General features: G+C 42.4%; 1 protein-coding gene and 1 pseudogene across 2 annotated transcripts; one reads left to right on the forward strand and one right to left on the reverse strand.

The window, feature by feature from the left end:
* Positions 1–1,172: 1,172 nt before the first annotated feature.
* Positions 1,173–2,437, forward strand: LOC308151703 (transmembrane protein 69-like; the record flags this gene model as incomplete). The annotated part of the gene is made up of 2 exons (XM_080524621.1): positions 1,173–1,217; positions 1,715–2,437. The coding sequence occupies exon 2, from the start codon at positions 1,799–1,801 to the stop codon at positions 2,435–2,437; it is 639 nt and encodes a 212-aa protein (XP_080380747.1). The 5' UTR covers positions 1,173–1,217; positions 1,715–1,798.
* A 1,493-nt stretch (positions 2,438–3,930) lies between these two features.
* On the reverse strand, positions 3,931–8,100 carry LOC308150709 (actin-binding protein IPP-like; annotated as a pseudogene). Its single transcript has 9 exons — positions 7,734–8,100; positions 7,243–7,454; positions 6,776–6,993; positions 6,473–6,638; positions 5,590–5,755; positions 5,174–5,344; positions 5,008–5,125; positions 4,526–4,746; positions 3,931–4,143 (listed from the first exon to the last, which is right to left on the reverse strand). The product of its transcript is annotated as an actin-binding protein IPP-like (transcript).
* Positions 8,101–27,696: the final 19,596 nt, after the last annotated feature.

Raw genomic sequence — 27,696 nt, forward strand, 5'->3', positions numbered from 1 at the left:
GAATGGTACACATTGCCCATAGAGGTTGCAATATCTATATATTTCATGGGTTGTACATCCTTTTACATGTCCACTATCTGAACGGAATCAGGACAGTTCAGGCTACACCTTAGTTTTTCTCTATCGCTAAAACACTAAACCCCATTCTCTGAACCAAATTCTCAGTGGCCTAAACTCATTTGTCGAATCAAACACTCTTTTGGCCAAACCTTCAACACTGTTCAGGTACTTAGACACAATTTGCAAAACTCATCCGCTCTTTGTTGCCAAACCTTAAACACATTCTTAGTCACTAAACACATTTCACACTGTGATACACTTGTGTTGCAAAATTGTGAACACTGGCAGCAGAATGTGAACACAAGTCCAACACAGTTGTCATCTGTTACACACAACAACTCAACATTTAACACACGTTTCTAATGATGTGATCAGACCAATTGGGCAGGGTAAAAGTCAGTTCAGAGTGCACAGGTGGCACATGTGCATCCATCTACAATGGACGGAAATATACAGAGAGGCAGAGGAGGAAGAGTTCTGCACTTTTCTCCCAACAACAAGAAGCACTCATTGTTGACATGGTCCTTCAAAATAATGCCATCCGACTCTGTGAAATCCAGCAGAGAGTGATTGAAGACAATGTCAACTTTGATGGTGTCTTCACATGCAACAGACAAGTGTACAGAGTACCCTTTGATCGCAACTCTGCAAGAGTTCTAAGATATCAGCATGTGCAAGTAAGTGTAACCTACACACACTTTCAGCACTGATGCTTCCAGTACAATTCTATGCTCCAGTACAATTCTATGCTCCAGTACAATTCTATGCTCATAGGCCTACTGTTACTGTAGGCTAGTAGTTGCAGTTGCTACGTTTACGGTACTGTAAACTAGGATATTCTTCATACTGAAATGTCACTTTGTGCCGAAACAAGAAACCAGAGCAACATTTTTGTTCAAGCATTGAATCGTATTAAAGTTCACAATATTAACATTTTCGAATCTTGAACGTAACTCTACTGTCGACTCCCAGGTCCACTAATCGATCCATTGCAGACAGAGCAGCGGGACATCGAACTCTCACCAACTTGACAGGGTCAGACATGGCTTAATCGAGCATGGAAATTAGTTTGTTTCTGCAGATGACCTTCTTTACACATCTTCCGCTGTCATTTTCAGTCGATTGGGGGACAAATGTCAAATTGATTATCACGAACGGTGACTATATTTCTAAACATATGCTAGAATGATACTATAGGCCTGACAGTAATCGAACAATAAGAACCCAGTGTTCTATAATGCTGGTCCGGTCATTAATTAAGAATGGGTCACAGTGTAGCTGGATTGACTAGCTACACCGGTGTTACATTGTAACATTGCAAAATAGCTTCTTTTAAATGTTCAGTATGCATGCCATTACTCCATTGCAAGGCACATTATCGTTGCAAGGGAAGTGACTAATGCACGCGCCCTTTTCTCTTTGGTTGAAAATGATTGCATTTGCATTGAGGAGGTTGACTCTGTGTGGGGTAAGCGGAACATAACATCAGTCTAATAGTGATATTGATCTGCCTGTTAGCTTGAGTAGTTAAAACAAAGAAGGTCTGGATCCTCTCGGCTATTATTTGGAATCAGATGTACCACATCAAAGCCCTAATGAGACATGCATTACTGCCACAATGCCCTATCAACAACACTATCTTTCCTATTCCCAGGGTCCCACACGGCGATCTCTGCAGCAGGTGGTCCGAGTGTCCAACTGCCCAGTGAATAGACAATGTGTTTACACCAGCTCCTACATGACACAAGCTTCCTCAGTTCTACTGCTCCCCAGACTTCCCTCCAACAGGCTGCTGAGCCACAGACCACTGAACTGCTCTGCCGCTCGTCCCTGCCAGGGTCAGCCTGGGGCCCCAGAGAGAGTGGACACGGAGAGGGACCAGAAACGCCTCAGTATGAAAGTCCTCACTCAGGCGCCCAAGCCCGCACTGTACCTGGGCTTATCTGGCCTCATTCCATTCCTAGCCGCCCCTGTCTTTATGGCCGTGACACAGTCCTACTACCCTGAGGTGGCCTATGCACAGGTGGTCTACGGGGCCTGCATCGTGTCCTTCCTGGGCGGGGCCCGCTGGGGGTTTGCCCTGCCTGAAGGAAGCCCGGCCCAGCCTGACTGGATGAACCTGGGCAACAGGGTGGTGCCCTCCCTATTGGCCTGGATGGCGTTGCTGTGCAGGGACAACATCACAGAGGGAGCCCTGCTGGTCGTCATGGGACTGGGCCTCTCCCTGCACTACGACCTGGTCCTGCTGCCCGGATACCCTGGCTGGTTCAAAGCCATGCGGACTATCCTCACTCTTGTGGCTACCTTCTCCTTAGTGGCCACACTGACACTGAAGAAGATGTGTCCAGAAAAAAATATCAAGGCGCTTGAGAATTGACAAGCTATAGTGGCTAGGGAGCTTTCAATAATGACAAAGACCAGACTTTAGTAGCTGTATTTAAGTTGCACTGCAGTGAGATCTCAAAAATCATTGTGACTGAAAAATACAGTGTTTCTCATTGGTTTGGCTGCAAAGGCTCACCTGAGCCCAATACGCCACACTTCTGTAAAAATGGATTATGTAAAATAAAGATATAATAAAGACAGAGAGACATTTCATAGATATGTGTTTTCATTTAATCAATGTGCTACTGATGACATTGAAGTACATCAATGTGTGAGGGCTAAAATATAAATTAACTTTGTTATCTAGTGATGTTGCTGAATGAAGGGGATAAAAGCTAATAATTCCAACCTCAGTGTTTTAAAACAGTGTTTACTGACTAAAAAGGCACACATATTTACAGTTATACAATGGCTGCATTTCAGCCAACGAGCATTGCATTTGAACATAAATACTGAGTAACCAGTACCAATTAATGCCACTTTTAAAACATTTCAACATCAGTGACTGTTTTTACAGAAGACGTAGCCTCAAATGCACAGCAAAGCATTTTCAATAACAATTTCACATGAGGACCATATAATGTAGCTTAAAGTAGCTTCATGTCAAGTAAGTGGGGTACAAGGTTTAATACGTCTCAGTGTAAACAACTTAGAGTAATAAGCCCCTCAAACACATTGCCATCTACTTTCAGTCCAAAATGTAACGGATAACCCACTTGAAATTTAGAAAACAGTTTTGGTGTTAATTGCACTGTGAGAGATTAAAGGTGGGTCAAAATAATATATAAGTCAAAGTGCACAGGTCGATCAGTTCATATCATGTCAGAGAAAAGAGTGACATTCTCATGAACATCTTGGAGCACCACTGTATGACGAAATGGTGCAATGAGACTTCTCTCTGTCAATTGAGAGCCATATCTTCACTCATTGAAATTAGGCTACATCCTGAAAGTGCCACAGTTCAGACACACTTGCTAAAAGATCACAGTGCACAATAGAAGCAATTTACCTTGCAATCAAGACACACTGACACACCTCAGTGTAACTGACAGAGTGCTAGGTTGCCATTTTGGCTCAGTGTTCAATGTACAATGTCTAGTTCAGCAATATCAGCAACAAACAATCAAACATTCTGTAAATCCACCATCTCAAAGCCTACGGAAACAAGTGCTATTTGACTTTGAAAAGCAAATTCCTCTACCAAGAAAAAGGTCCTCCGTTTGTGCTCTGTAAGATGCTGAGCATAATGTCTTGTACATGATCAAGTTTCCACTGTAGCTCACACTTCACTGGCTGGCTGAGGGTACGATGTGTGTGGTCATGGATATGGGAGGTGGGCAAGTAGATTCTACTGTGGCGTCCTGCCACTGTACAACATCTAAATCCATTGCTGGTGAAGGCCATGTTTCAAGCGAAATAGTAATAATGTGTTGGAGGAGGACTCTTCTGTGATATGGCTCTGGATGGAAACAGTGGACCTGTCTCTCAGAGGACGGCCACCCCTCCATCACAGCGGCTGGTGATCATGTTGCCGATCTCAGTCCAGGTGTCCAGGTGGGGGTCATAGATCTCCACTGAGTCCAGTGAAAAGTCTCCGCTGGTGGCCCGCCCCCCAACAGCGTAGAGCAGACCATTTACGGCTGATACGGACACCCCCGCCCGCGCCACCGCCATAGGTGCCACCTCCACCCACTTCTCCTGTGGAAGGAAAGACACATTATGGTTAAAAGACACAGTCACAGTCTTTGTACTAGTCAATAATACATGCTCATCTATTGCGATTCATAGAAAAAAAACATCTTTGACATAAATATCTCAGCTCTCTAACCTTTTAGTCTATCTTTTAGTCAATTGGGTAGACTCTGCGGCTTTATCTAAGTATACAGGCACCACCCTCCCCTCTATAGGCGACCATCATTTAGCATGGGCCAAGTCAGTTAACATGTATTTTGTGAAGTATCCCCTTCATGTTATTGTTCAGTCAAAGGTCAATGTCCAATACACTAACTAATTGTACTAATTGTGAAGCCTTCTGTGTGAGCAGAGACAGACACCAGACAAGAGACAGACAGGCTCCAACCTCCTCAGGACAGTACTTCTCCACCGTCTCCAGGGAGCCCAGCGCCTTGTTCCAGCCTCCCACGGCGTAGATGCAGTTGTTGAGGCAGGCCACGCCCACGTAGGCCCGTCGTGTAGCCATGACAGGCAGGGCGCTCCAGCGGTGGGAGATGGGGTCGTACATCTCGGCCGAGCGCAGCTCCATCCTCTTGTCACTGAGACCCCCGATCACTTAGATGAACCCTGCAGAGCGATCAAAGGCCACACAGATCTAGTTGGTTCAGAGGACCTTCCTAACAATAACATTACAATAACATTACGAGTGTTCATTAAGATCAAAGGGTAAATATGGTGTGAATATGGTATTACATTTTGCTTGTACATGTACTATATATATATACATTTCTTCTTATTCTTCTTATTTTATTTGTTTTTAATTATCACTGAATAAGCATGCTAGTCTCTAAATCATAGGTTCCTTAGTGATCTCTGGGAGAGCCTAACCCTGTAACTCGCAGCAGCCAAAATAGAATCGTGGAACCGCCATGTTTCCGATGATCTCCCACTTGTTCTCTGCCGGGTCGTAGCGCTCCATCGTTTTCCCAATCTCCGATCCAACCACCTGCAAGAGCACAGTAGTGAGGTCACATGATACTCTATTCACATCTACTTCCATGTACTGCATGTCCCAAGTGACAGGCTGGTGTTTACCTAGTGCGTAGAGCGCCCCGTGACAGGGGCAGACGCCAACTCCACAGCGTGGGAAATTCAAAGAGGCTACTGCCGCCCACTGCTTGGTCACTGGGTCATATCTCTCTGTGCAGTCGAATATCATGGAGTCCTCCCTGCCTGGGCAATAGCAAACGGAAAACACAATTATATTATGTCAAATGGAAATTCCACTGTGAAATATCGACATGTCAAACATGTATGCATACAGTATGACTGTGATTGCATTATGGCACTTGTACATCGTTTTTGTTTTTACTCATGAACTTGAAGGACCACCATCTGTTGATTTCCACACTGTATAACGAAGTTGTTCTACTTCTACCTCTCACAGACAGACAGACAGACTGAGTGCACTGTCTCACCTCCAACCACGTAGACCATGCCCTCCAGCACGGCCACACCCAGCCCACTGCAGGCCTGATGCAGGGAGGACACAGTGGTCCAGTATTGACTGAAGGAGTCAAAGCGCTCCACACAGCTGAGGGCTCTCCCGTCACACCAACGGACGCCCTGCAGCCGAGTGTAGAAACCAGACGTGACGTGAGAGTGTTTTTACTACGCAAACGTAGGGAGATGAGGGCTGTATTGAAACTTGATAATCAAATGATTTTACAGGAACAACAAAGAGGTCTCCCCGCCACTTTTTTTGGTAAACAGCTGAGGGATGGGGCTGGAGAAATTTAACACATCTCAAATTAATAGACTGAGCTATGTATGCTTGGGCTCAAGAATTAATGGCTACAAATGTTTATTTTATTTTTTTATTTAACCTTTATTTAACCAGGCAAACATGTAAGAACAAATTCTTATTTGCAAATGCAGCCTGACCAAAAAGCAGTGGCTCTTTGGGGGGGGGGGGGGAGCTAGAAATAAAACAAGGTTAAGTAATACAATAAACAATAAAACAATGGCAAATACAGATGCATTAAAATACTAACAGTCAGAGAGAGGGGAGAGAGACAGAGGAGGTAGGGGTGAGGAAGAGCGGAGGTGAGGGATAGCAGGGGTAGTGGAGCAGGGGTACTTAAAATGAGGCAGTGATGGGTTATGGGATGGGTGAGAGACGGTGATCAACAGGTGCATTGATCGACTATGGTTCGCTGCAGGATTTGTTTGAAAGCAGTGAGTGAGGTGAGGGCGGTGAGTTTGAGGGTGTTTTGTAATGTTAACAAATCATTAATTTAAATGTCCAAAAATGTATATACCAATCCCAGACTGCCCCTTTAAAGTTTACCACAGAGGCTTACCTATGGCATAAAGATATTTCCTGGCTTTTCTTCTGGGCCTCATCCTAGCAGGCTGTAACAGACTGTACATCTTATATTCCTTGGGAGACTTGGTCACCTCTGTGTATTCCCTCAGCAGAGTCTGCAGTGCCACCCGCAGGCTGAAGTCAGAAATGCCTGCAAGGAGAAATTAAATGACTAGTCAGTCAGTTTAATGCATGGAATCATCCAGTGCTGTCAAGTCGTGAGTCGTCAAGGTGAGCTCCAGGCTTCTCTGTGTACTGCCTCTGAACTGTACTGTAGGTCTCAACTACCTTCGATGTACTTGAAGTCTCTGTGGGGAGAGCAGAGGGAAGCGTACAGGATCCAGCACCTCCACCACATGCTTCTTCCTCTTGGCCACGTCCTGCAGCAGCCAGTCCATGGCTGCCGTGAACACCTGGTACTCGTCCTCAATCCTCAGCTCCTCGCTGCGCAACAGCTTCACCAGTTGGTCCTTCGACAGGCCCCAGAACTCATCAGACACACACACCTAGACAGACAGAGTTTCTTTGAGTTTCTTCTTTGAGTTTTTATGTGTTGGCTTGAACGTTTTTTTACTGATTTAAAGATGCGTTAAAGATTCGTTTCTGTCATAGCTACATACAAAGTAGATTAAAATTAGTGGTAAGGAGATAGATCCTTGGAGAAGTCATTTAGGAACTTAAATATAAATTAAAAAATAATAGAAAAGGAAGATAAAGGGAAAGAGAGGGATGAGGAAGGAAAGAGAATGTTGCACCTGCAGGAAGTGGACATGGATGTAGTTCTCAGTGAACTCCAGCATGTCCAGACAGGCGATCTGCTCCAGGAACTGGTAGACACCAACGCAGTTAGATGGGTCCATGTGGCCCTTGAGGAACTCTCCACAGATGGACACCACCTCACTCAGCTGCAGCATGTCTGCTGCCACCATCAGCTCCTGCATGTTCTCCACTGTCACGTTGATCATACCTGGGGGGGGGGGGGCAAGCAGCTCAGACATCAATCAAAATAAGCATCACCTAGGCTATATAACATGGTGGTGCAATTCATGTGTATTAGCTTTCTGAACATTGTCTGTTGACTGAGAATAATAGCTAAAGAAAGGACCTTAAATACATAAACACACTAGTGTAATGAATGAACTAATGTCCTATGCATGAATGATACAAACAATATATCTTTCTCTTTCGACTTCTAATCGTTGTGTAGATACTGTCTGTGTATGGAGAGCATGTATCCTGTCAGGACCTGTGTAGACAAACTCCAGCAGGACCTCGAAGACTTCGGCCTCCACTCCCAGGATCTGGACCTCCTTGTCAGCCTCACTCATCCCCCCGGAGAAGAGGGCAGAGAAGTAGGGGCTGCTGGCAGCCAGGACCAACCTGTGCACACTGAAGACCCGTCCACCCACCCTCAGCCTCACGTCACAGAAATCTGTGCGGAGCCTCATCTTGTTCATTTGGGCCAGTATGAGTCGAGCATAGCGGTCAGAGGCATAGAGAGCCTGCTCAGGGGACCCCAGAGTCCCCACAGCAGCAGCGGTGTCACCATGGCTGCTACTCCAAGAGATGGAGGTAGAGGCAGGTGGGGAACGAGGTGGACCCATTAAGGACATGGTGACTCAGTCACAGAGACAGGGGCTGTGGTGTGTCCACCCGCCTACAGCTTCATGGCACAAGATTCTCTAAGCAGACACGTCATCTGACTCTAGGGCAAAAAGGAAGACACACATGACTTGTGACTGACACACTTTCAAAAGTCATAAATTAAATTATAGTAATACATGGAGCAAAGATGTGGTGCTATTGTTTAATCGTGACTTCAGCTTGAGTGTTTGTATATACAAGACATTGTGAGGGATATGTGCTTGTCCCTATTTATTTATTTTATACTTTATTGCAGGGTTGTACATTACATTTCAAGTTCATTTCATACACTTTACAAGTTTTCTTCACTTGTCTAAGTTCATCCTGCATCATTATTATTATTATTATTTTAAAGAGAACAAAAAATAAAAAGATAAAGAGTAAAGAATAGAGAGAAAATACAGAAAAAGAAGAGAAATTATAGGGATAGAGATAGAAAAGTAAGAGATAAAAGGAGGGGGTGGGAGGGGTGGGATCGGTGAGGGGGGGGGGGGAGGTTCTTCCTACTCATTCATTCGGTCCATTTACTCCAGTTCATAGTGAATTGCTCTTCACGGTTTCCCACTTTATAAGTAATTCTTTCCATTTCTTTTATCTCTTCAACAGTTTTTTTCCAATTATTAACAGATGGTGGGTTTAAGTCCAACCATTTACGTGTAATTTGCTTTAAAGCTGCAATACGTAATATAGTGTACAAATATTTATCTCCCTCCCTGTGTATATCTAATGGAATAAGACCGAGTATAATATTGACTGGATGTATAGGATTTTGTAAGGTAAATGTATTTTTTATTTTTACTTGAACTGCCTCCCAAAACCTTTTCAATTTAGGGCATGTATAAAAAATGTGTGTGATTGGCTTCTTGTTCCGTACATTTCCTCCAGCATTCTGCATTGCCTGTTGGCCTATATTTTGACAACATTTTCGGTGTTAGGAAGATCTTCATATTTATTTTCCAAGCAAATTCTTTCCAGAATTTTGATTGTGTTGTCTTAAATATTCTTTTGCATGCTTCTTTCCAATCTTCTTCCGTAATTGTTATTGCTAATTCGTTTTCCCATTTTTCTTTAGTGTTATCTTCTTGTATCTTGATTTCTTGCATGATTTTGTAAAGTTTTGAGATTTTTGTCTTTTCGCTGTTTCTATTTTTGCTCAGATATTCCATCAGTATATGTGATCTTTGTTCCTGTCTCCTCTGTTGTGTTATAAGGTAGCTTCTAATTTGTAAGTACTTAAAGAAATGGCTATTACTTATATTACATTTATTAACTAAGGTTTCAAATGAGTCTATCATGTCATTTGTAACCATCTGTGAGTACACCTGTAGTCCCTTCCTAGCCCATTCTTCTAATATGTTGTCTGTTTTATTAGGTAAAAAGTCTGGATCACTGGCTCTCTCTCAAATAAATACATTTGTCATCACATTTATACATTTTACGAATAGTTTTCCAATTTATGAGGGTATTTTCTATGCATCTGTTATTTCCACTATATTTTTGAATAGGTAGTGTTCCTATTGATATTGATATTACTTGTTTTTCTATGTCTTTCCATTTGGTTTGAACCGAGTTATTCATCCATTTCATTATTGTATCTATTTGAGTTGCATGGAAATAGGACTTTAGATCAGGGAAATTAAACCCTCCTTTTTCTCTGGTTTGAGTTAGTATACTAAGTTTTTTCCGTTTACTTTTGTAGTTCCAAATGAAATTTGAGAGCATTGTATTCCATTTTTTGAAGCTACCATGTGGAATGGGAACTGGTAATGTTTGAAATAAAAACAGAAACTGTGGGAGGATCATCATTTTGACGCTTTCTACTCTACTCATTAAGGATTCAGGTGTTATCTTCCATCTATTAAGATCTTCTCGTATTTTATTTTCAAGGGCTTGATAGTTGTCAATGTATAATGTTGTTATATCTCCGGTGAGGTAGATTCCTAAATATTTGATTTTCTTTGCATCCCATTTCAACTTATATTTTTCCTTAATTTCCGAATCTATCTGTTCTCCAATTGTTAATACTTCACACTTACTTTCATTTAGTTTATAACCAGAGTGTTTACTATATTCTGTAATTGCTTCCATTAGGCTTGGTAAGGATTGGGTTGGTGATGTTAAATAAACGACCACGTCATCTGCATATAATGCCAGTTTATGCTGTTCCTCTTTTATCGTTATGCCTTTGATGGTATTATTTTTCCTTACACTTTCTGCTAGTCCTTCCATGCATATAGCAAATATAACTGCTGAGAGTGGGTCTCCTTGTCTTGTACCTTTATAGATTGGAAATCTTCTGGATATTGTGCCATTTACTTTTACTCTTGACACTGGATTTTTATACATTCCTTGAAGCCATTTATTAAAATTCTCATGAAATCCAAAGCTTCTTACAATTTCAAACATGAATGGCCATAGCACTCTGTCAAATGCTTTTTCTGCATCCAGTGTCGAGTAGAAGGTTTGCACCATTATTTTGTGCATAGTCCATTATATTTAACGTCCTCCTTATATTATCTGACAGCAGCCTACCTGGTATAAAACCACATTGGTCGCTGTCTATTATATCTGGCACGATGTCCTTTAACCTATTGGCAATAATAGCTGTTACTATTTTATGGTCCGTATTCAGTAGCGATATTGGCCTGTAAGACGAACATTCAGTAGCGTCCTTACCTTCTTTATGTATAACCGTTATTATAGATGAATTCCAAGTAGTTGCCCAATTTCCCGTTTGTAATACATACTTATATGCTTGTAAAAGTAGTGGTATCAATTGTTTTTTTAAAGTTTTATAAAATTCATTAGTATATCCATCATCACCTGGTGTTTTAAACTATTGTGTTCACACTCTTTTTATAGACGGTTCAGTATGTAAAACATATTGATTTGGTTGAAGGACTATTTCCTATGTGATGTAGAATAATGTTATCATTATTACTCGCTGTATGATCCCAAGACAGTCTTGACCGCTGCATAGTTCAAACTATCGAGATCTGATTGATTCCAGGAAATGCTTTATGGTGTCACCTCTGGTCTCTCTAGATATGGCTTCCTCCAGCAGTCTCCTGTCTGAGGAGCAGTTCCTGTGTTCTGTCTGTCTGGATGTGTTCACTGACCCTGTCTCTATTCAATGTGGACACAACTTCTGCATGGTCTGTATCAGAAAGTACTGGGACAGCAATGACCTGTGTCAGTGTCCAATGTGTAAAAAAGCATTTGATAAGAGACCAGATCTCTGTCAATACTTTCATCTCTGAGATGGCCGCTCAGTTTAGGAAGTCAGTTGAAGTGAAGGCAGCCAGCAGCCCAGCCCCAGACACACCTGTCAAACCTAGAGAAGTGTCTTGTGACGTCTGCACTGGGACGAAGCTCAAGGCTCTGAAGTCCTGCCTGGTGTGTCTGACCTCTTACTGTGATGTTTTAGGAAATGAGGGTTTCTCCTCAGGGAGGTTTTACTATGAAGTGGAGGTGAAGGAGAAGACTGAGTGGGATGTAGGAGTGGCCAGAGAGTCCATCAACAGGAAGGGGCAGATCACACTGGACCCTAGGAATGGATACTGGACTGTCTGGTTGAGGAATGGAAATGAGTACCAGGCTAAAGCTAGACCTGCTGTCCCCCTGTCCCTGAGAGAGACGCCCCAGAAGGTGGGGGTGTTTGTGGATTATGAGGAGGGCCAGGTCTCCTTTTATGATGTGGAGGCCAGGTCTCTGATCTACTCTTTCACTGGCTGCACCTTCACTGAGAAACTCTATCCATTCTTCAGCCCTGAGCTGAATGATGGTGGTAAAAACTCTGCCCCTCTGATCATCTCTCCTGTCAATCACACTGACTGATTTTTAACCTTCAACTCTGACCAAGCAGTAAAATAAGCATTTAGAACTATCTTTATCTGTTGTCACTCATTAGGGAAGGTTATGGTATAATTTACCACAGAGTAATTTCTGATCTGGTTATCGTTTGTTATCATATTATTTGTGCTATCAGTGTATCTGCTAGAGATGGTGAATATGCAGCAGCAATGTCAGATATAGCCCAGCCTCTCCAGCCTCATAAGAAGATAATATGACTCTATGTACATGAGACTGTTTGACTTCTCAGGGTGTTCACATTATTATAAATCAGATGCTCTTAACATACTGTATTTTCATTATTAGCTAGTTATCATTGTAATGTTTAAGTATTTTGGCGATTTTGAGTGTAATGAATACTGGGTGTGTATAATTGAGGATGTTCAGACAATTAAATTCACTTGGATTGATCAGATCCATTGATCACATTAATAATCAGTGTAGTCCAGGTCCCAGAGCTTTAGAACGGTGATGGTGAGGTAGCAGACTGGCTGTCTGGCTTATTAAAACAAAAACACAAGTTGTCCTTCAGTCTCTGCATGTGTCGTAATTACATTTAACAGAATGTACGTTTGATAATAATGTTATTGATTTAATGGCTTGCAAAGGGAATCGAATATGCTTAAAAACTGTTTAATAAGGGTGACTGTGATGGTAATATGAGAGAGATAGATCTTCTCTATGTGATATTATACGTTTGTCTAATGGTCTGTTTCTGTGGTGGTTTTATCATCACTGCATATCAAACATCAACACCTGATGAATAAAGTCCCTGTTACCTGACACCTGTGAATGAGTGAGCGATTCATTTATCACAGAGGTGAATAAAGTCGCCCACATTGTCAACATCCTAGACTGCCAAGGGAGACTTTATTCACCAAAAATGCATCAATTATGACACTTCATTTTGTAGCCAATCAAAGTGTTGTTGCTAGGTAGATACCACATAAAACTCTGGACACTCTAGTCTTCATTCCGTCCTCTAGTAGAGGCTGTTAGACCAAAATATAGCGCGTTGACTTCAGTTCATGCAACACATGTCCCCTTTGGCATGCAAGTACCTTAGGGTCATAGAAAAACTTTTATCCAAAGACACAAGTGAGATCTGCTTTTTTTTCAAAATGGCCGCCAACAATACATCAGAGCCCATTGGCAATTACCACACCCCATATTTGCTACTGTTATAGCTATAATTACAAATTTGGTGTCAAACTGTACATTTGTGGGGTCAGGGAATCCTGGTACAGAGTCAAGGAGCTCTCACCAGGTAAGACTCACAGAAACACCTTCACACATCCTGGTACAGAGTCAAGGAGCTCTCTCACCAGGTAAGACTCACAGAAACACCTTCACACATCCTGGTACAGAGTCAAGGAGCTCACTTACCAGGTAAGACTCACAGAAACACCTTCACACATCCTGGTACAGAGTCCTGGTACCTTTGTGACTTTGTGGTTTTATTGTCCATGAATTATATGAATTATTGTCCATGCATAAAAATGTTTCAGAAGATATTTTGTGACAGCACAAGCTGGCCTTTGTAAATAGTAGGCCTAATGGTAATTGGGAAATTACTCCATGGAAATCTACTGTTACATTATGTGTAAAAATGAATAGACCATGCATACATCCAATACATACATGTTAAAATCATTTATAAGATGAACAATCCATTACAGACTGCACTTATATAGCGTCTTTATCCAAAGCGCTTTACAACGGCCTCATTCACCCATTCACACACCAATGGCGGCCAAGCTACCATGCAAGGCGCCGGCCCGCTCACTGGGAGCAATTTGGGGTTCAGTGTCTTGCCCAAGGACACTTCGACACGTGGCCAGCCGGAGACTGACCCACAGATACACCAGTCTTGCGATCATTGGGCACCGCCTCTATACCTCCTGAGCCACACCTTTGTATTCTGAAATATTTGTTTCACACACATTATATACAATTCTAGATTAAAAAAAGGTTCAAGGCAGGGATGCAAACTGGTGATGGCCCAAAAAGGTGACACTATTTTTCTCACTAAGACAATTATCAATGTGTGGATAACATTTTTGTTGACGGGGTTGTGGTGGATAGCGCTAGCACTAATGGTGGTCTCAGCGGCGGCCCTAACCTTAACACCCGCATAATTATGTTGAAAACAGGTTGCTTACTGTGACTGTGTCCTCCACACTGTCTAGAATGTTATCTAGCTGCATGAAGTTAAAAGTTATTTCAACAGCAGCGGAGTTGAGTAAACAGGAAGATTAGTTAGAAGAATAGTCATCATGTGACTTGGATGAGACGTAGACCCCCCCCCCCACCCCAAACATTTTTTTTGCAGATCTACACGATTCACGTGGATGACCTATTTTGAAGTAAAAACGGCTAATTTAGCAGAAAGGTGACAAGTTTGCACCCCTGACAGTAGAAGACAGGGATCGCCTTGCCAAAATAGAATCCCAACTTAAAAAACTGGACAAGTTAGACATGCTCGACTTGCTAATATCTGAACTCGAGGCTTTGAAGGTGGCAACAGAATTTAATAACAATTTGATCATGGAGTTGAAACAAACAAACACCGAGCTCCAGAAGGACGTAAAATCACTCAAATGCATCTCAACTACACTGCAGGCTGAAAACAAACAACTAAACGTTGCAATCCTCGATCTCAAGTGTAGGAGTATGCGAGAGAATATCGTAATTACTGGAGTGAAGGAAGATGAGTCGGAGGATTATGCAAAAACAGAAGACAAGGTTCAGAAGTTTCTTAAACACAATCTGAAAATGTCTGATGAATTGGTGGCGAAGATCAACTTCCAACGAGCACATCGCTTTGGCAAAAAGATTCCATCTAAGCCAAGGCCAATAGTTGCCAGGCTAACTCATTTCAAAATGAAGACGGCGATTCTGGAAAGAGGGCGCGAATTGAAAGGTACCCCATTCTCAGTAAATGATCAATACCCTCCCGAGGTAATGTCGAGACGACGCATTCTATTTCCAATCCAGAAAGATCTACGCGCAAAGGGTATGAAAACTAAACTGGTGGTCGACAAGCTATATGTCAACAATCAACTCCATCGAGACCCCAGCATCAACTGGTTATAGTGAGAAACCTCTGTTCCTAGCCAACTGTAAGTTGTAAGTAGCAACAAACGGCCAGTAAAAGAAAGTTGACCAAACAAACGTATGAAACGATAATGATGGGTCTTATCTACACAACATTTCGGATGGAGGTATTATTAGGCAGTGTAAACTTTCCACCTAGGACATAGCCTATAAGGATAGGCTGTCACCAAAGTTTTACATGAAAAATGTAACTGTTTTATTGATAACCAGGATAGCCTTTGATGGATCACATCAAGCTTTTAAGATTCCAACAAAAGGAAGTCCTCCACTGAGGAGCCAGAGACTGAGGAAAACAAAGCTAAGAAGAAGGATAGATGAGCTTCCGGTATGATGTAAGGTAGTACTGCGATCAGCTCTGTCCCATTTATTTTTGGTAAAAATGAACTAATAAGGCTAACTCATCAACCTGGATGATCTAATAGAAATAGAAAATTACATTGACACAGCCTATATGGCCCTCAAGGAAGAACGGCAAGACAAAAGAGTAGTCAACTTGTTGAGTGGGATGCTCTTCTTCCTTTGCCTAGCCAACATGTGCAAAGGCAATTTGTTTGTACAAAATTATTGGTGCAAACTACTGACAGGAATAATTAATTTAAAAGGTAGATATGGGTTCTGTCCCAACCTCTGTGATTTGAAGAAACACACAAGGTGCTTTTAAAGTGCAAAACTCACTCCACACACACAATGTGTAAGAGAGTCTCAACATTTGGAGAGACTTCATTTCCCCTCCCCCAACCATGTGCAAAGGCAATTTGTTTGTACAAAATTATTTGTGCAAACTACTGGCAGGAATAATTATGTTAAAAGGTAGATATGGGTTCTGTCCCAACCTCTGTGATTTTAAGAAACACACACGGTGCTTTTAAAGTGCAAAACTCACTCCACACACACCACACACTCAATGTGTAAGAGAGTCTCAACAATTGGAGACTTCATTTCCCCTCCCCCAACCATGTGCAAAGGCAATTTGTTTGTACAAAATTATTTGTGCAAACTACTGACAGGAATAATTAATTTAAAAGGTAGATATGGGTTCTGTCCCAACCTATCAAGAATGTTTTTTTTTAAAAGTCAAGCAAGACTGATATCATAAAAGGCTTAAAAGAAAGAAAAAGCTCCAACGTTCACAGCACACTGTGCCTTCATCAGAGAGAATTGAAGATTGAACCAGGAAGAGGAAGTTTAAATAGAAAAAGGAAAGGGAGGAGTTCAAAAAAAGGGAGGGGGGGGGAATCCACACCTGAAAACCAAGTAGCGACTAATTATAGCGTGATTTTGTCTAATAGAGTAGGGAAATGAAATGATAAGTGTGATTTGAAGAAACACACAAGGTGCTTTTAAAGTGCAAAACTCACTCCACACACACCACACTCAATGTGTAAGAGAGTCTCAACATTTGGAGACTTCATTTCCCCTCCCCCAACCATGTGCAAAGGCAATTTGTTTGTACAAAATTATTTGTGCAAACTACTGACAGGAATAATTAATTTAAAAGGTAGATATGGGTTCTGTCCCAACCTCTGTGATTTGAAGAAACACACAAGGTGCTTTTAAAGTGCAAAACTCACTCCACACACACTCAATGTGTAAGAGAGTCTCAACATTTGGAGAGACTTCATTTCCCCTCCCCCAACCATGTGCAAAGGCAATTTGTTTGTACAAAATTATTTGTGCAAACTACTGACAGGAATAATTAATTTAAAAGGTAGATATGGGTTCTGTCCCAACCTATCAAGAATGTTTTTTAAAAAAAGTCAAGCAAGACTGATATCATAAAAGGCTTAAAAGAAAGAAAAAGCTCCAACGTTCACAGCACACTGTGCTTTCATCAGAGAGAATTGAAGATTGAACCAGGAAGAGGAAGTTTAAATAGAAAAAGGAAAGGGAGGAGTTCAAAAAAAGGGAGGGGGGGGGAATCCACACCTGAAAACCAAGTAGCGACTAATTATAGTGTGATTTTGTCTAATAGAGTAGGGAAATGAAATGATAAGTGTGATTTGAAGAAACACACAAGGTGCTTTTAAAGTGCAAAACTCACTCCACACACACTCAATGTGTAAGAGAGTCTCAACATTTGGAGAGACTTAATTTCCCCTCCCCCAACCATGTGCAAAGGCAATTTGTTTGTACAAAATTATTTGTGCAAACTACTGACAGGAATAATTAATTTAAAAGGTAGATATGGGTTCTGTCCCAACCTCTGTGATTTGAAGAAACACACAAGGTGCTTTTAAAGTGCAAAACTCACTCCACACACACCACACACTCAATGTGGAAGAGAGTCTCAACATTTGGAGACTTCATTTCCCCTCCCCCAACCATGTGCAAAGGCAATTTGTTTGTACAAAATTATTTGTGCAAACTACTGACAGGAATAATTAATTTAAAAGGTAGATATGGGTTCTGTCCCAACCTCTGTGATTTGAAGAAACACACAAGGTGCTTTTAAAGTGCAAAACTCACTCCCCACATGTAAGGCGATCAACTTCTCCAGAATCGATTTAATTGAGTCGTCACTTACAAGCGAGTTCGTTTAATCTCAACGAGATGTCCTTGATATCACTTCTTAAGATTAAATGATCCAATCAAATATTAGGCACCACTACTGAACTGTTCATTAAGATAATATGTATTCAAGCACATCAGCAAGCAATAATAGTTCATTTCCATGGAAAAGTGGTCCCATCTAGTTTCACCCCCGCAGGCCAGTATCAGCTAGCCGTCAACAGGTTAACTGCAGAAGCTTCACCAAACAAGAACCCCGTTTAGCCTTGGTACATAGTCTTTATACATTTTATTTAACATTTGGGGCTGGGCTGTCCCTCCCCCCCTATCTGGTAGTTTTTTAATTGTCAGCATAAAATCTGTTGCAGCTGTGAGCAAGTGTTTTAGTTAGTTATGTGGCCTTCAACTCCTCTCTGTGTGGGTGCGAGAGTGTACTGTGTGTTATCTTCTTCTTCTGGCCTCCCTCTGTGTCCCTCTGCAGTCACACCCCCTGTCTGGGGCTCGTTAATTACATATGCACACACAGCTATGTATTTAAGAAACAGGTAAGCATATGCACACAGTTATGTTTTTAGGATGTACAGACATTTTTATACAGTTACCTTGGGTATATTCTACTTGCGTTCTAAAGCACTGATTGGCCAGTTATTTGATCATCAAACCCATTCCCTGGGGTCATGACTAGGTCAGTAGGCTATGTTCTTATCAAAATAGCTTGTGAAAACATAACTATTGAAGTTACACAGAGTCAGGATTCGATTTACAAGTTAAAATATAGTATAGAAGAATAGACTTATCATTAATAATTAGTTATGAAAGTATAAAATCAGTACAGAAAAATAGAATATCATAACAGCAGGTATAAAATGGTTGTTAGCACATAGGTAAAAATAAGTAATTTACAGGCGGTTTGAATCATAAAACTTTCTTTTAGTCAGGAGCTTGTCTTCTTCTTGTCGCTCAAAAACAGAACCTCTCTTTTGGCTTCGCGTGACCTTCCTATTGTTCTCAACTGACCTCAGTCACATATCATTTAAATGAGCACATAGTACATGATTTATCACTTTTAGTTATTTTAATAACAAATTCCCAACAAATCCCCCCTTGGTCATTAAACAAAATTATGACCATTACAGAGAATTTGTAGCCAGACATGGTGAGATGGGTCGTAGACCGCAAATGCCTTTATTTACACCATTCCTTCACAAACCTCCATAATCACAACATATCTTCAACTCCTGTATCATGATCCATGATCTCCTCACCCTCTAACAGCGACTGCTGCTGCTCAGCAATAAGCATTTGTAATTGCATCTGTGTTCCAGCATCAACCTTGGTTAGGGCCGTAGTAATTAGTCGCTGGGCCAGGCCTCTAATGCAAGGGACAATACAGCAGCCAAACAGGATCAACACCGTGGCAGAGATGAGGAGGGCAGTGAGCATAGACATAGCCAGATTTATACATTTACCAAAAACAGAGTCGAACCAATCACCAATAACAGTGCTAACTCCAGCGTTTGCATACACCTCTTGTTAACATCCTCATCACCATCTACCAAATTTCTCATTATCAGCGCCCAAGTGTCTCGTACCGACCCATGAGTGGGACCATGTGCCTCAGCACCAATAACATCCATTAGACCTGCACGGGCCACTATTCTTCCGTCATGCGCTCTCCACAACCCGTAGCCCTTTTCAGAGGACCAGCTTTGCGTCACCCCCCTTGTTACCCACACTGACCTTTCTTGGGGGGGGCGGCCCCCTGTATGTCATCTATAGTCTGTACAGAGCATTTAGGTTTGTCTAGCTGGATTGAAACAATCTGATGTTCTCTGGGGACATATCAATGGACTGCACTTACATACCGCCTTTATCCAAAGCGCTTCAATGGCTTCTCATCTACACATTCACACACCAAGCCATACAAGGTGCCATACAAGGCGCCGGCCCGCTCACTGGGAGCAATTTGGGTTTCAGTGTCTTGCCCAAGGACCCTCTGACATGTGGCCTTCCGGGGCTCGAACCGCCGATCTGCCAACCTTGCGATCATTAGATGGCGGCTCTACCTCCTAAATCACAGCCACCCCCTCCTGATTTAGCGGCTGCATCTGCAGCATCATTTCCTTTATCTTCGTCTGTGTCGGCTTTCGAGTGTCCCTTCAGCGGTGCCTCCAATCTAAAGGCAGATATCTATGGGGTGAGCCCCCACCTTTCCAAACATGTCTGCTACAGGTTTGCTGAAATTGCCTGGCAGGCACGCATTCTAAGGAAGGAAAACAAGTTGCAAGGCATTTGGACAAGAAACTGTAAAGTGATGATTAGGCCCAATGGATCTCCTGAAACCTCCAAAGGGATTATGGTGAGAGAACAAATAATGACTGTGCAATACCTGAACAGACAATGACTCAAATCTGAGTGGAAATACTTGAACAGACAATGACTGTCAAAATGGGAATGGACAAGGATTATTCATTTCCACTCAACGATATAAATGATGATGAGTTTGGAGAAATGGGATCACTGGACTGTGTGGATTATAATCCAGCTGCACCTAAAAACTATGAAGAGTCGAACTTTGAAAACCTTTGACTTTACAGAGCACAAAATGTATGACATTGAGAACAACATCGACCCAGAGAACCACTTCTACAACAATAATAACCGTCTGCAACTTTGAATATTACACAGAGGAACAATTCAAAAGTAATATAATAATGGATGATAATTTATCAATAATACACTTCAACAGTAGAAGTCTTTATAGAAACTTTATGAAAACTAAGGACTATTTGAGACAGTTCACCAAGTTCAGCATCATTGCTGTATCGGAGACATGGCTCAGTAAAGAAAAAGAAGCCGATGTGGAACTTGAGGACTATGAACTATTTACCTCCAACAGAACAAACAAGAAGGGAGGAGGAGTTGCCTTGTATGTAAATAATGACTTTGACTGTAAAATAGTAAAAAAGATGTCAATAACAATAGAAAACATTATGGATTGTGTCACTGTAGAAATCAATATGGAGAAATCTAAGAGCATAATAATAAGCTGTGTATATAAAACTCCAGGATCCCGTCTTTTTTTTTTTATATACTTTTTTTTTTCTCCACATTTTATGGACAACAAACATCAACAGCAGAAAAAGAAAAAACATACATACATACACAAGGTCATGGGGTCAGCAAATACAGCATATAAACATACAATCAGTACAAAGAATCGCCATCTTCATTGGCTAAATAATCGCACCATTTTTCCCATCGTTTTTCCCCCAACTCTTTCTGAAGCCTTAAAGAGAAGGTCATTTGTTCCATTAAATGCAAATGCTCAACTGTTTTAACAAAGAGACCGACAGTAGGACAGCTTTTCTGAAGCCAACATTTTGTGATGGCCTTTTTACCTGCCACCAGTAAAAAAATTAGGAGGTAGGTATCATTTCTGCTTAGCTCATCAGGGATGAGTCCAAGATAAAAAGATGTAAAAGACATACTAATGCTAAACCCCAGGGTTCTTGAAATGATCTTTGCAACTTCCGTCCAAAATGTCTGGATAGGAGGACAAGACCAGAAAACATGTCCGTGATCAACCATGGTCTCTCCACATTCCCTCCAGCAACCAAGCTCAGTACCAGTTTGTTTAGACTTTTGTTTAGGGGTGATAAAAAAGTGAATTAAGTTTTTCCAACAAAAGTCTCTCCAGGTTAGGGAGTTGGTGGAGGATGACTGTACCTCCCATGCATTCAACCACATGTCCTCTGATATTTCCAAGTCCAGGTCCTTTTCCCATCGCTGTCTCACATAGTCTGTCGTGACCTTATTCAATGACATAATGCCCTGATACAACCTACTTATGAGGCCTTTAGTGTTTCCTGAGTTATAAGCCTCAATAAAAATATTAACAACCATGGGTGGATCTCGTGGATTAGAACCTTTTACCTCTTTACAAAAGTAATCACGGAGCTGTAAATACCTGAAAAAGTCTGTCCTATGACTCCTATCCAACCCATATGTTTGACATAAATCATCAAAACAGGCAAGCTCCCGTTGCTTAACTATCTTGCATAAGGAGGTGATACCTAAACAGGCCCATCGCCTATATCTACCATCTTGTGATGCCGGCATAAAATCAGGATCATATGCCGGCCATCTAAGCAGTTTGATCTCTTTTTGGAGTTGGAAACGTTTAACCACTTCTACCCAGACCTTAAGTGATAAGTTCACCCATTGGCTCGTTGTCTGCAATAGTTCTTTTTCCCTGCCGGCACAGCCAAGCAACGCCTGCACGGGTGCATCTATTAGTGACAACTCTATAGTCTTCCACCTGGCTTCGTATGAAGGATTACACCAATATACAAGGGGTCTCAATTGTGCTGACAAATAATAATCCCTGTTAAGTATCTGATATGTGACAAGTCCCAACAAAGATTATACTTTGCAGAGAGTTCCAGTGAGGGGGTATAATTGAATGTCATGACCTGAGTTGTACATGTAGATCATATCATGTGCATCATACACACTTCCTCAACCTCCTCCCTCCCTCCCTCCCTCCCTCCATCCCTCCAGCCCAACCCCCTATCCTGGCCACGTCGTGGAAAGGAGAGAGGAGGAGCACAGGCCCTGAACACTGTGGGGTTATTTGGTCCTGGACATCCAATCTCTTTCAGCTTAATCAACAGCAGTGGAGGTGATTGGGACACCGTGGGGGAGGATGGGGGGATGGAGGGGGAAAGGTAGGAGGATGGAGGGGGAGGGAAATAGGACAAAAACAATGAAGATTCCAACATAGCTAGGAAGACTGGCTGTCCCCGGATGAAATGATGCAAATGTTGTTGTTGTTGTTTTTGTTTGTTGCCCATTGTTTATTGTGAAGGAAAGACTTAAGTAGACTTAATCATGCTGTGCTGCAGTAAAAATATTAAAACATACATTTTGAACAGCTGAGCCGGCAAAGTTCTGACACACAGAAATAAATAAAGAACTTCAAAAAGCAAACGGGCAGTTGAAGTGAAGTGGCATCTTGCACTATGTACATAGAAACTCTGACAACACTTCGCATACACATACAGATGCACACAGACACATACAGATGCGCGCACACACACACACACACACACACACACACACACACACACACACACACACACACACACATTCAGCCTTTTACGGTACTCAAGATTCTTCCGACATGATTTTCAGATGGTTTAAATAAATGAGAAACCAGGTTATAGCACATTTTGGTTAATGATATAGGTGTATAAAGCACAAGTTAGTAAGTAAGTCCGTAGTAGAGTGTTATCGAGAGCCAGTGCGAAGGCACATCATGTTTTGTTTTATATATTAGCATATTAGCATTAGCGAACACTAATGCTAAACATCAGTCTGAGCGGGTTAAAGGTTATAGTGCATACATCAGCTCAGATAAGGTGGGAGATAGAGCTGGTGGAAGGAGATATAGGAGGGTTGTTGTTAATGCATACCAGGCAGCTAAAGGGACAGCCCCTGCCTACCTGAAGGAAATGGTAACCCCCCTAACCCCTGCCCGCTCACTCCGTTCCTCCACCTCGGCTGGCCGACTGGCCCCACCTCCTCTACACAGCAGTCGGGCTGCCCGATCACGTCTCTTCACAACACTGGCTCCCCGCTGGTGGAATGAGCTCCCCACGGCTGTCAGAACGGCAGAGTCACTACCCATCTTCCGTCGTAGACGGAAGACCCATCTCTTCAGGTTACATCTTAAATGCTCCTCCTGAGACATCTTCTGACCCTCACCACTACGTCTCCTAAAGACACCCGCTTTCCCCTCTACTGTGTCCCTAATAACTTCTATTGCCCCCCTTGTACTGTTTCTCAGTTTCTCCAGTAATATAAAAAATAAAAAAAAGGTTTTGTAGAAGGCGATAATAGGGAGAAGGTTTTTCCTTCTATCAGTGGCCCCGGGCCCGAGCTAGAGTACTCTTCCTGCAACGAATAGTGGACTGCTGATTCACATGCTTAGTATTCAAATGTATTGATTGTAAGTCGCTTTGGAATAAGGCATCTGCTAAATGCCAAAAATGTAAATGTAAATGTAATGCTGCAGAAGCTGCATCCAGCTATATCAGTCTAGCACTGCCTCTGAGGTAAATGGTTCTGGATGAGGCGAGAGATAGCTTAGCATAGCGTGACTTTCAGAGCTTAAGTATGAAGTATGGTGAACTGAGGGAGGAAGAGAGGGGAGCGATGGGGAGCTAACGTTGAACTTATATTCAGCAGTATAGGTAATCTATTCCAAGTGGAGCACCACCTGCAGAAGTGGCCATGATGACACCCCCTAGAGGGAGGGTGAGAGTTGAGGTCAAAGTTCAGCGGGTGCTGCTGAGTTTGAACAGCGTCAGCCTCTCAGCCGTTGGGACTGTTCTCCTCCAATGAAACTTGAGGAGATACCAGAGAGAGGCTAGGGCTTTGTAAACGGCGAACCAACCGCCTGCCACCACCGAGAAGGGAAGCACAAGGAGGGAAAGATAGCGGCCGCCACTAAAAGGAGGAACTCTCTCGTTGTCGGCGGCGAATCACATCAGTCTTTCTCTTCGGTAGGGTCAAACAGGGTTTCCCAGGGGACTCCACAGGGTTGGAATGTAGGTGGGGACGACGACGACAAAGTAAGTTATTCACTGCAACTTTGAGTACTGATGACTTTTTCAAGTGTTGTCTTGCTTCTATGTGTTGTTATGTGGGTTCAAACTTCTGATTCATGTTGAGGAGGGACGGCGGGGTCAGAGGATCTGATTGGCGAAAAAGGCCTTGGTCTGTCCGCAGGTGGGGTTGACGCACAAGGGGCAGCGCAGGGTGAGCTGGCGGGAGCACGGCTCGTTGGACTTCAGGTGAGATTGGACCAGGTCGGCCAGAGCCTGGGGAGGAAAGAGACAGAGGTTTACACTCACACACAGGTCTACAGAACACAGAGACAGAGGTTTACACTCACACACAGGTCTACAGAACACAGAGACAGAGGTTTACACTCACACACAGGTCTACAGAACACAGAGACAGAGGTTTACACTCACACACAGGTCCACAGAACACACAGACAGATGTTTACACTCACACACAGGTCTACAGAACACAGACAGAGGTTTACACTCACACACAGGTCTACAGAACACACAGACAGAGGTTTACACTCACACACAGGTCTTCTACAGAACAGACAGACAGAGGTTTACACTCACACACAGGTCTTCTACAGAACAGACAGACAGATGTTTACACTCACACACAGGTCTACAGAACACAGAGACAGAGGTTTACACTCACACACAGGTCTACAGAACACACAGACAGATGTTTACACTCACACACAGGTCTACAGAACACAGACAGAGGTTTACACTCACACACAGGTCTACAGAACACACAGACAGATGTTTACACTCACACACAGGTCTACAGAACACAGACAGAGGTTTACACTCACACACAGGTCTTCTACAGAACACACAGACAGAGGTTTACACTCACACACAGGTCTACAGAACACAGACAGATGTTTACACTCACACACAGGTCTACAGAACACAGAGACAGAGGTTTACACTCACACACAGGTCTACAGAACACAGAGACAGATGTTTACACTCACACACAGGTCTACAGAACACACAGACAGAGGTTTACACTCACACACAGGTCTACAGAACACAGAGACAGATGTTTACACTCACACACAGGTCTACAGAACACACAGACAGAGGTTTACACTCACACACAGGTCTACAGAACACACAGACAGAGGTTTACACTCACACACAGGTCTACAGAACACAGACAGATGTTTACACTCACACACAGGTCTACAGAACACAGACAGATGTTTACACTCACACACAGGTCTTCTACAGAACACACAGACAGATGTTTACACTCACACACAGGTCTACAGAACACACAGACAGAGGTTTACACTCACACACAGGTCTACAGAACACACAGACAGAGGTTTACACTCACACACAGGTCTACAGAACACAGACAGAGGTTTACACTCATACACAGGTCTACAGAACACACAGACAGAGGTTTACACTCACACACAGGGGCCTACACATGATAAGAAATGTATTATTTAATTAATTTTTTCGAACAGTATATTTTTTTTATCGTTAGACTAATCAATAAATTAGTCGTTAGACTAATCGAAAAAATAATCGCTAGATTAATCGTTAGAAAAATAGTCGTTTGGGACAGCCCTAGCTATACAATACATACAATATAAGCAGGGGTGCACATAACTTTTTGGGGCCAGTGCTCAGAGGAGCACCTAGGGATGCTGCTTGGTGCTCCCCGAGCTCGCGAGTCACGACCCGTCCCACAGGATGGATGAAAAAGGGATACATGGATAACTTATATTAGCAAAACGACATTTGTTCATAAATAAAGATGAACGAACAAATGATTGTGTGCAAAACAAAAGAAACAAATGCAAAATCAAATGACTGCTCTTTAAGCATGAACGTCTGTCAGACTCCTTTAAACCGCCGTAAAATGCCGTAACATCATGGTACTATAGAACCACAAAGGCCCATAAAACAAGACTCCAGACAGCCCAAAATAAACTGGTTAGGCTTCTGCTAGGCCTCAACCCTAGGACACATCTAACCGCTGCTCATTTTTTGAGCCTTGATTGGCTACGAGTAGTTGACAGAGTGCAGCAGCTTGCACTGGGCCTAGTCTTCAAGATACGCTACACCACAAAGACACCCAAGTACCTGTCAACATACTTCCAAAAAGTGAACAACGTCCACACTTACAACACCAGAGGAAGCTCCACGAACCACGTTCAACCGCGTTGCACCACAAACAAGGGTTTAAACTCGTTTACAAACTATGCAGTAAAGATGTGGAACGCCCTTCCTATAATCTTAAAGGAGTGTAAAACACTGCCCACCTTCAAAACCACTCTCAAAAAACATTTACAGGAGGCTGCAATCCGTAACTGGACCCTCTAAAACAAAAATCAGATTAAAAGACCTGAACTACCCACTGTACATACTTTGTGTTTTGTCCCCCGCCCCCACCTGTGGTGTATGTCCCCACCTGTCCTACCCGCTGTACATACCTTATGTTTTGTTGTATTGTTCTTCCCATGATGGATGTATGTTTATCTTGTAGATAGTAATAGTTATTTGTCTGTATTATCTTGTAGATAGTACTAGTTTTTCTGTCTGTCTTACATGTAACGATGAATTGAGAATCAAGGACCCCAATTGAAATAAGCCAGTGGCTTTCTTGGGTTTTTATCCTGTTAGTTGACCTTGTATGTAATATGTACTTTCATGTACCTACTTCTGCAAATCTTCTAATAAAGTTTTCAATCAATCAATCAAAAAACACAATGAAATCAACTGACATCTCTTTAAGCACTAACTGAATGTCTGTTCTTTAAACACAATGAAATCAACTGACATCTCTTTAAGCACTGCTCTGTTCTGTAAACACTGAAATCAACTTTTCAACAAAAAGTTACAGCCTAAGCATTTATTTATGCTACAAGCTTGATCATCATCATCACTGCTCTCTTGACTGCTGTTAATACTGTCCTCAATTTCAACCATGGTAGAGGATGTTGTAGGCTATCACTTTAAATAGCTCATTATTTTGATTGTGCAACAAAGTCTTTTTTTTCTAATAGAATTCCCAACCATATTCCCTGGGTCAGGGGTCTAGGTGCGATAATGAAGCTGTAAAACAAACGTCTGAACGTTTGAAAGCTTCAGAGAAAAGAAACGTGAAGTCCCTTGGTGTTGTTTTTCCTTTTAGCGACGAGTCGTTCGGGACTGAATTTTCACGTGCGGCGTGATAACCATGCGATACGCGGAATGAAAGTACGAGTTACGATACTTTCTGAATGTTTTCGTGAGGGGAGTCGCCGTGGTCGTCGTCGGTCGACTGTTGTGATGGATTACTCGTCGGGCCTTCGGCTGAGGGGACGGCAAATAGTTACTTAGTGGGGCTTGCAGTGATGCAGCAGTCAGCAGTCAGATTTTGAGGAAGTAAATTCCTCTCCCAGCGCTTCCAGCTGTTGGTGCGCAAGAGCGCGTTCATGCCGCTGA

The sequence above is a fragment of the Nansenia antarctica genome (genome assembly GCF_963989245.1).
Source record: "Nansenia antarctica genome assembly, chromosome: 2".
NCBI lineage: Eukaryota > Metazoa > Chordata > Actinopteri > Argentiniformes > Microstomatidae > Nansenia > Nansenia antarctica.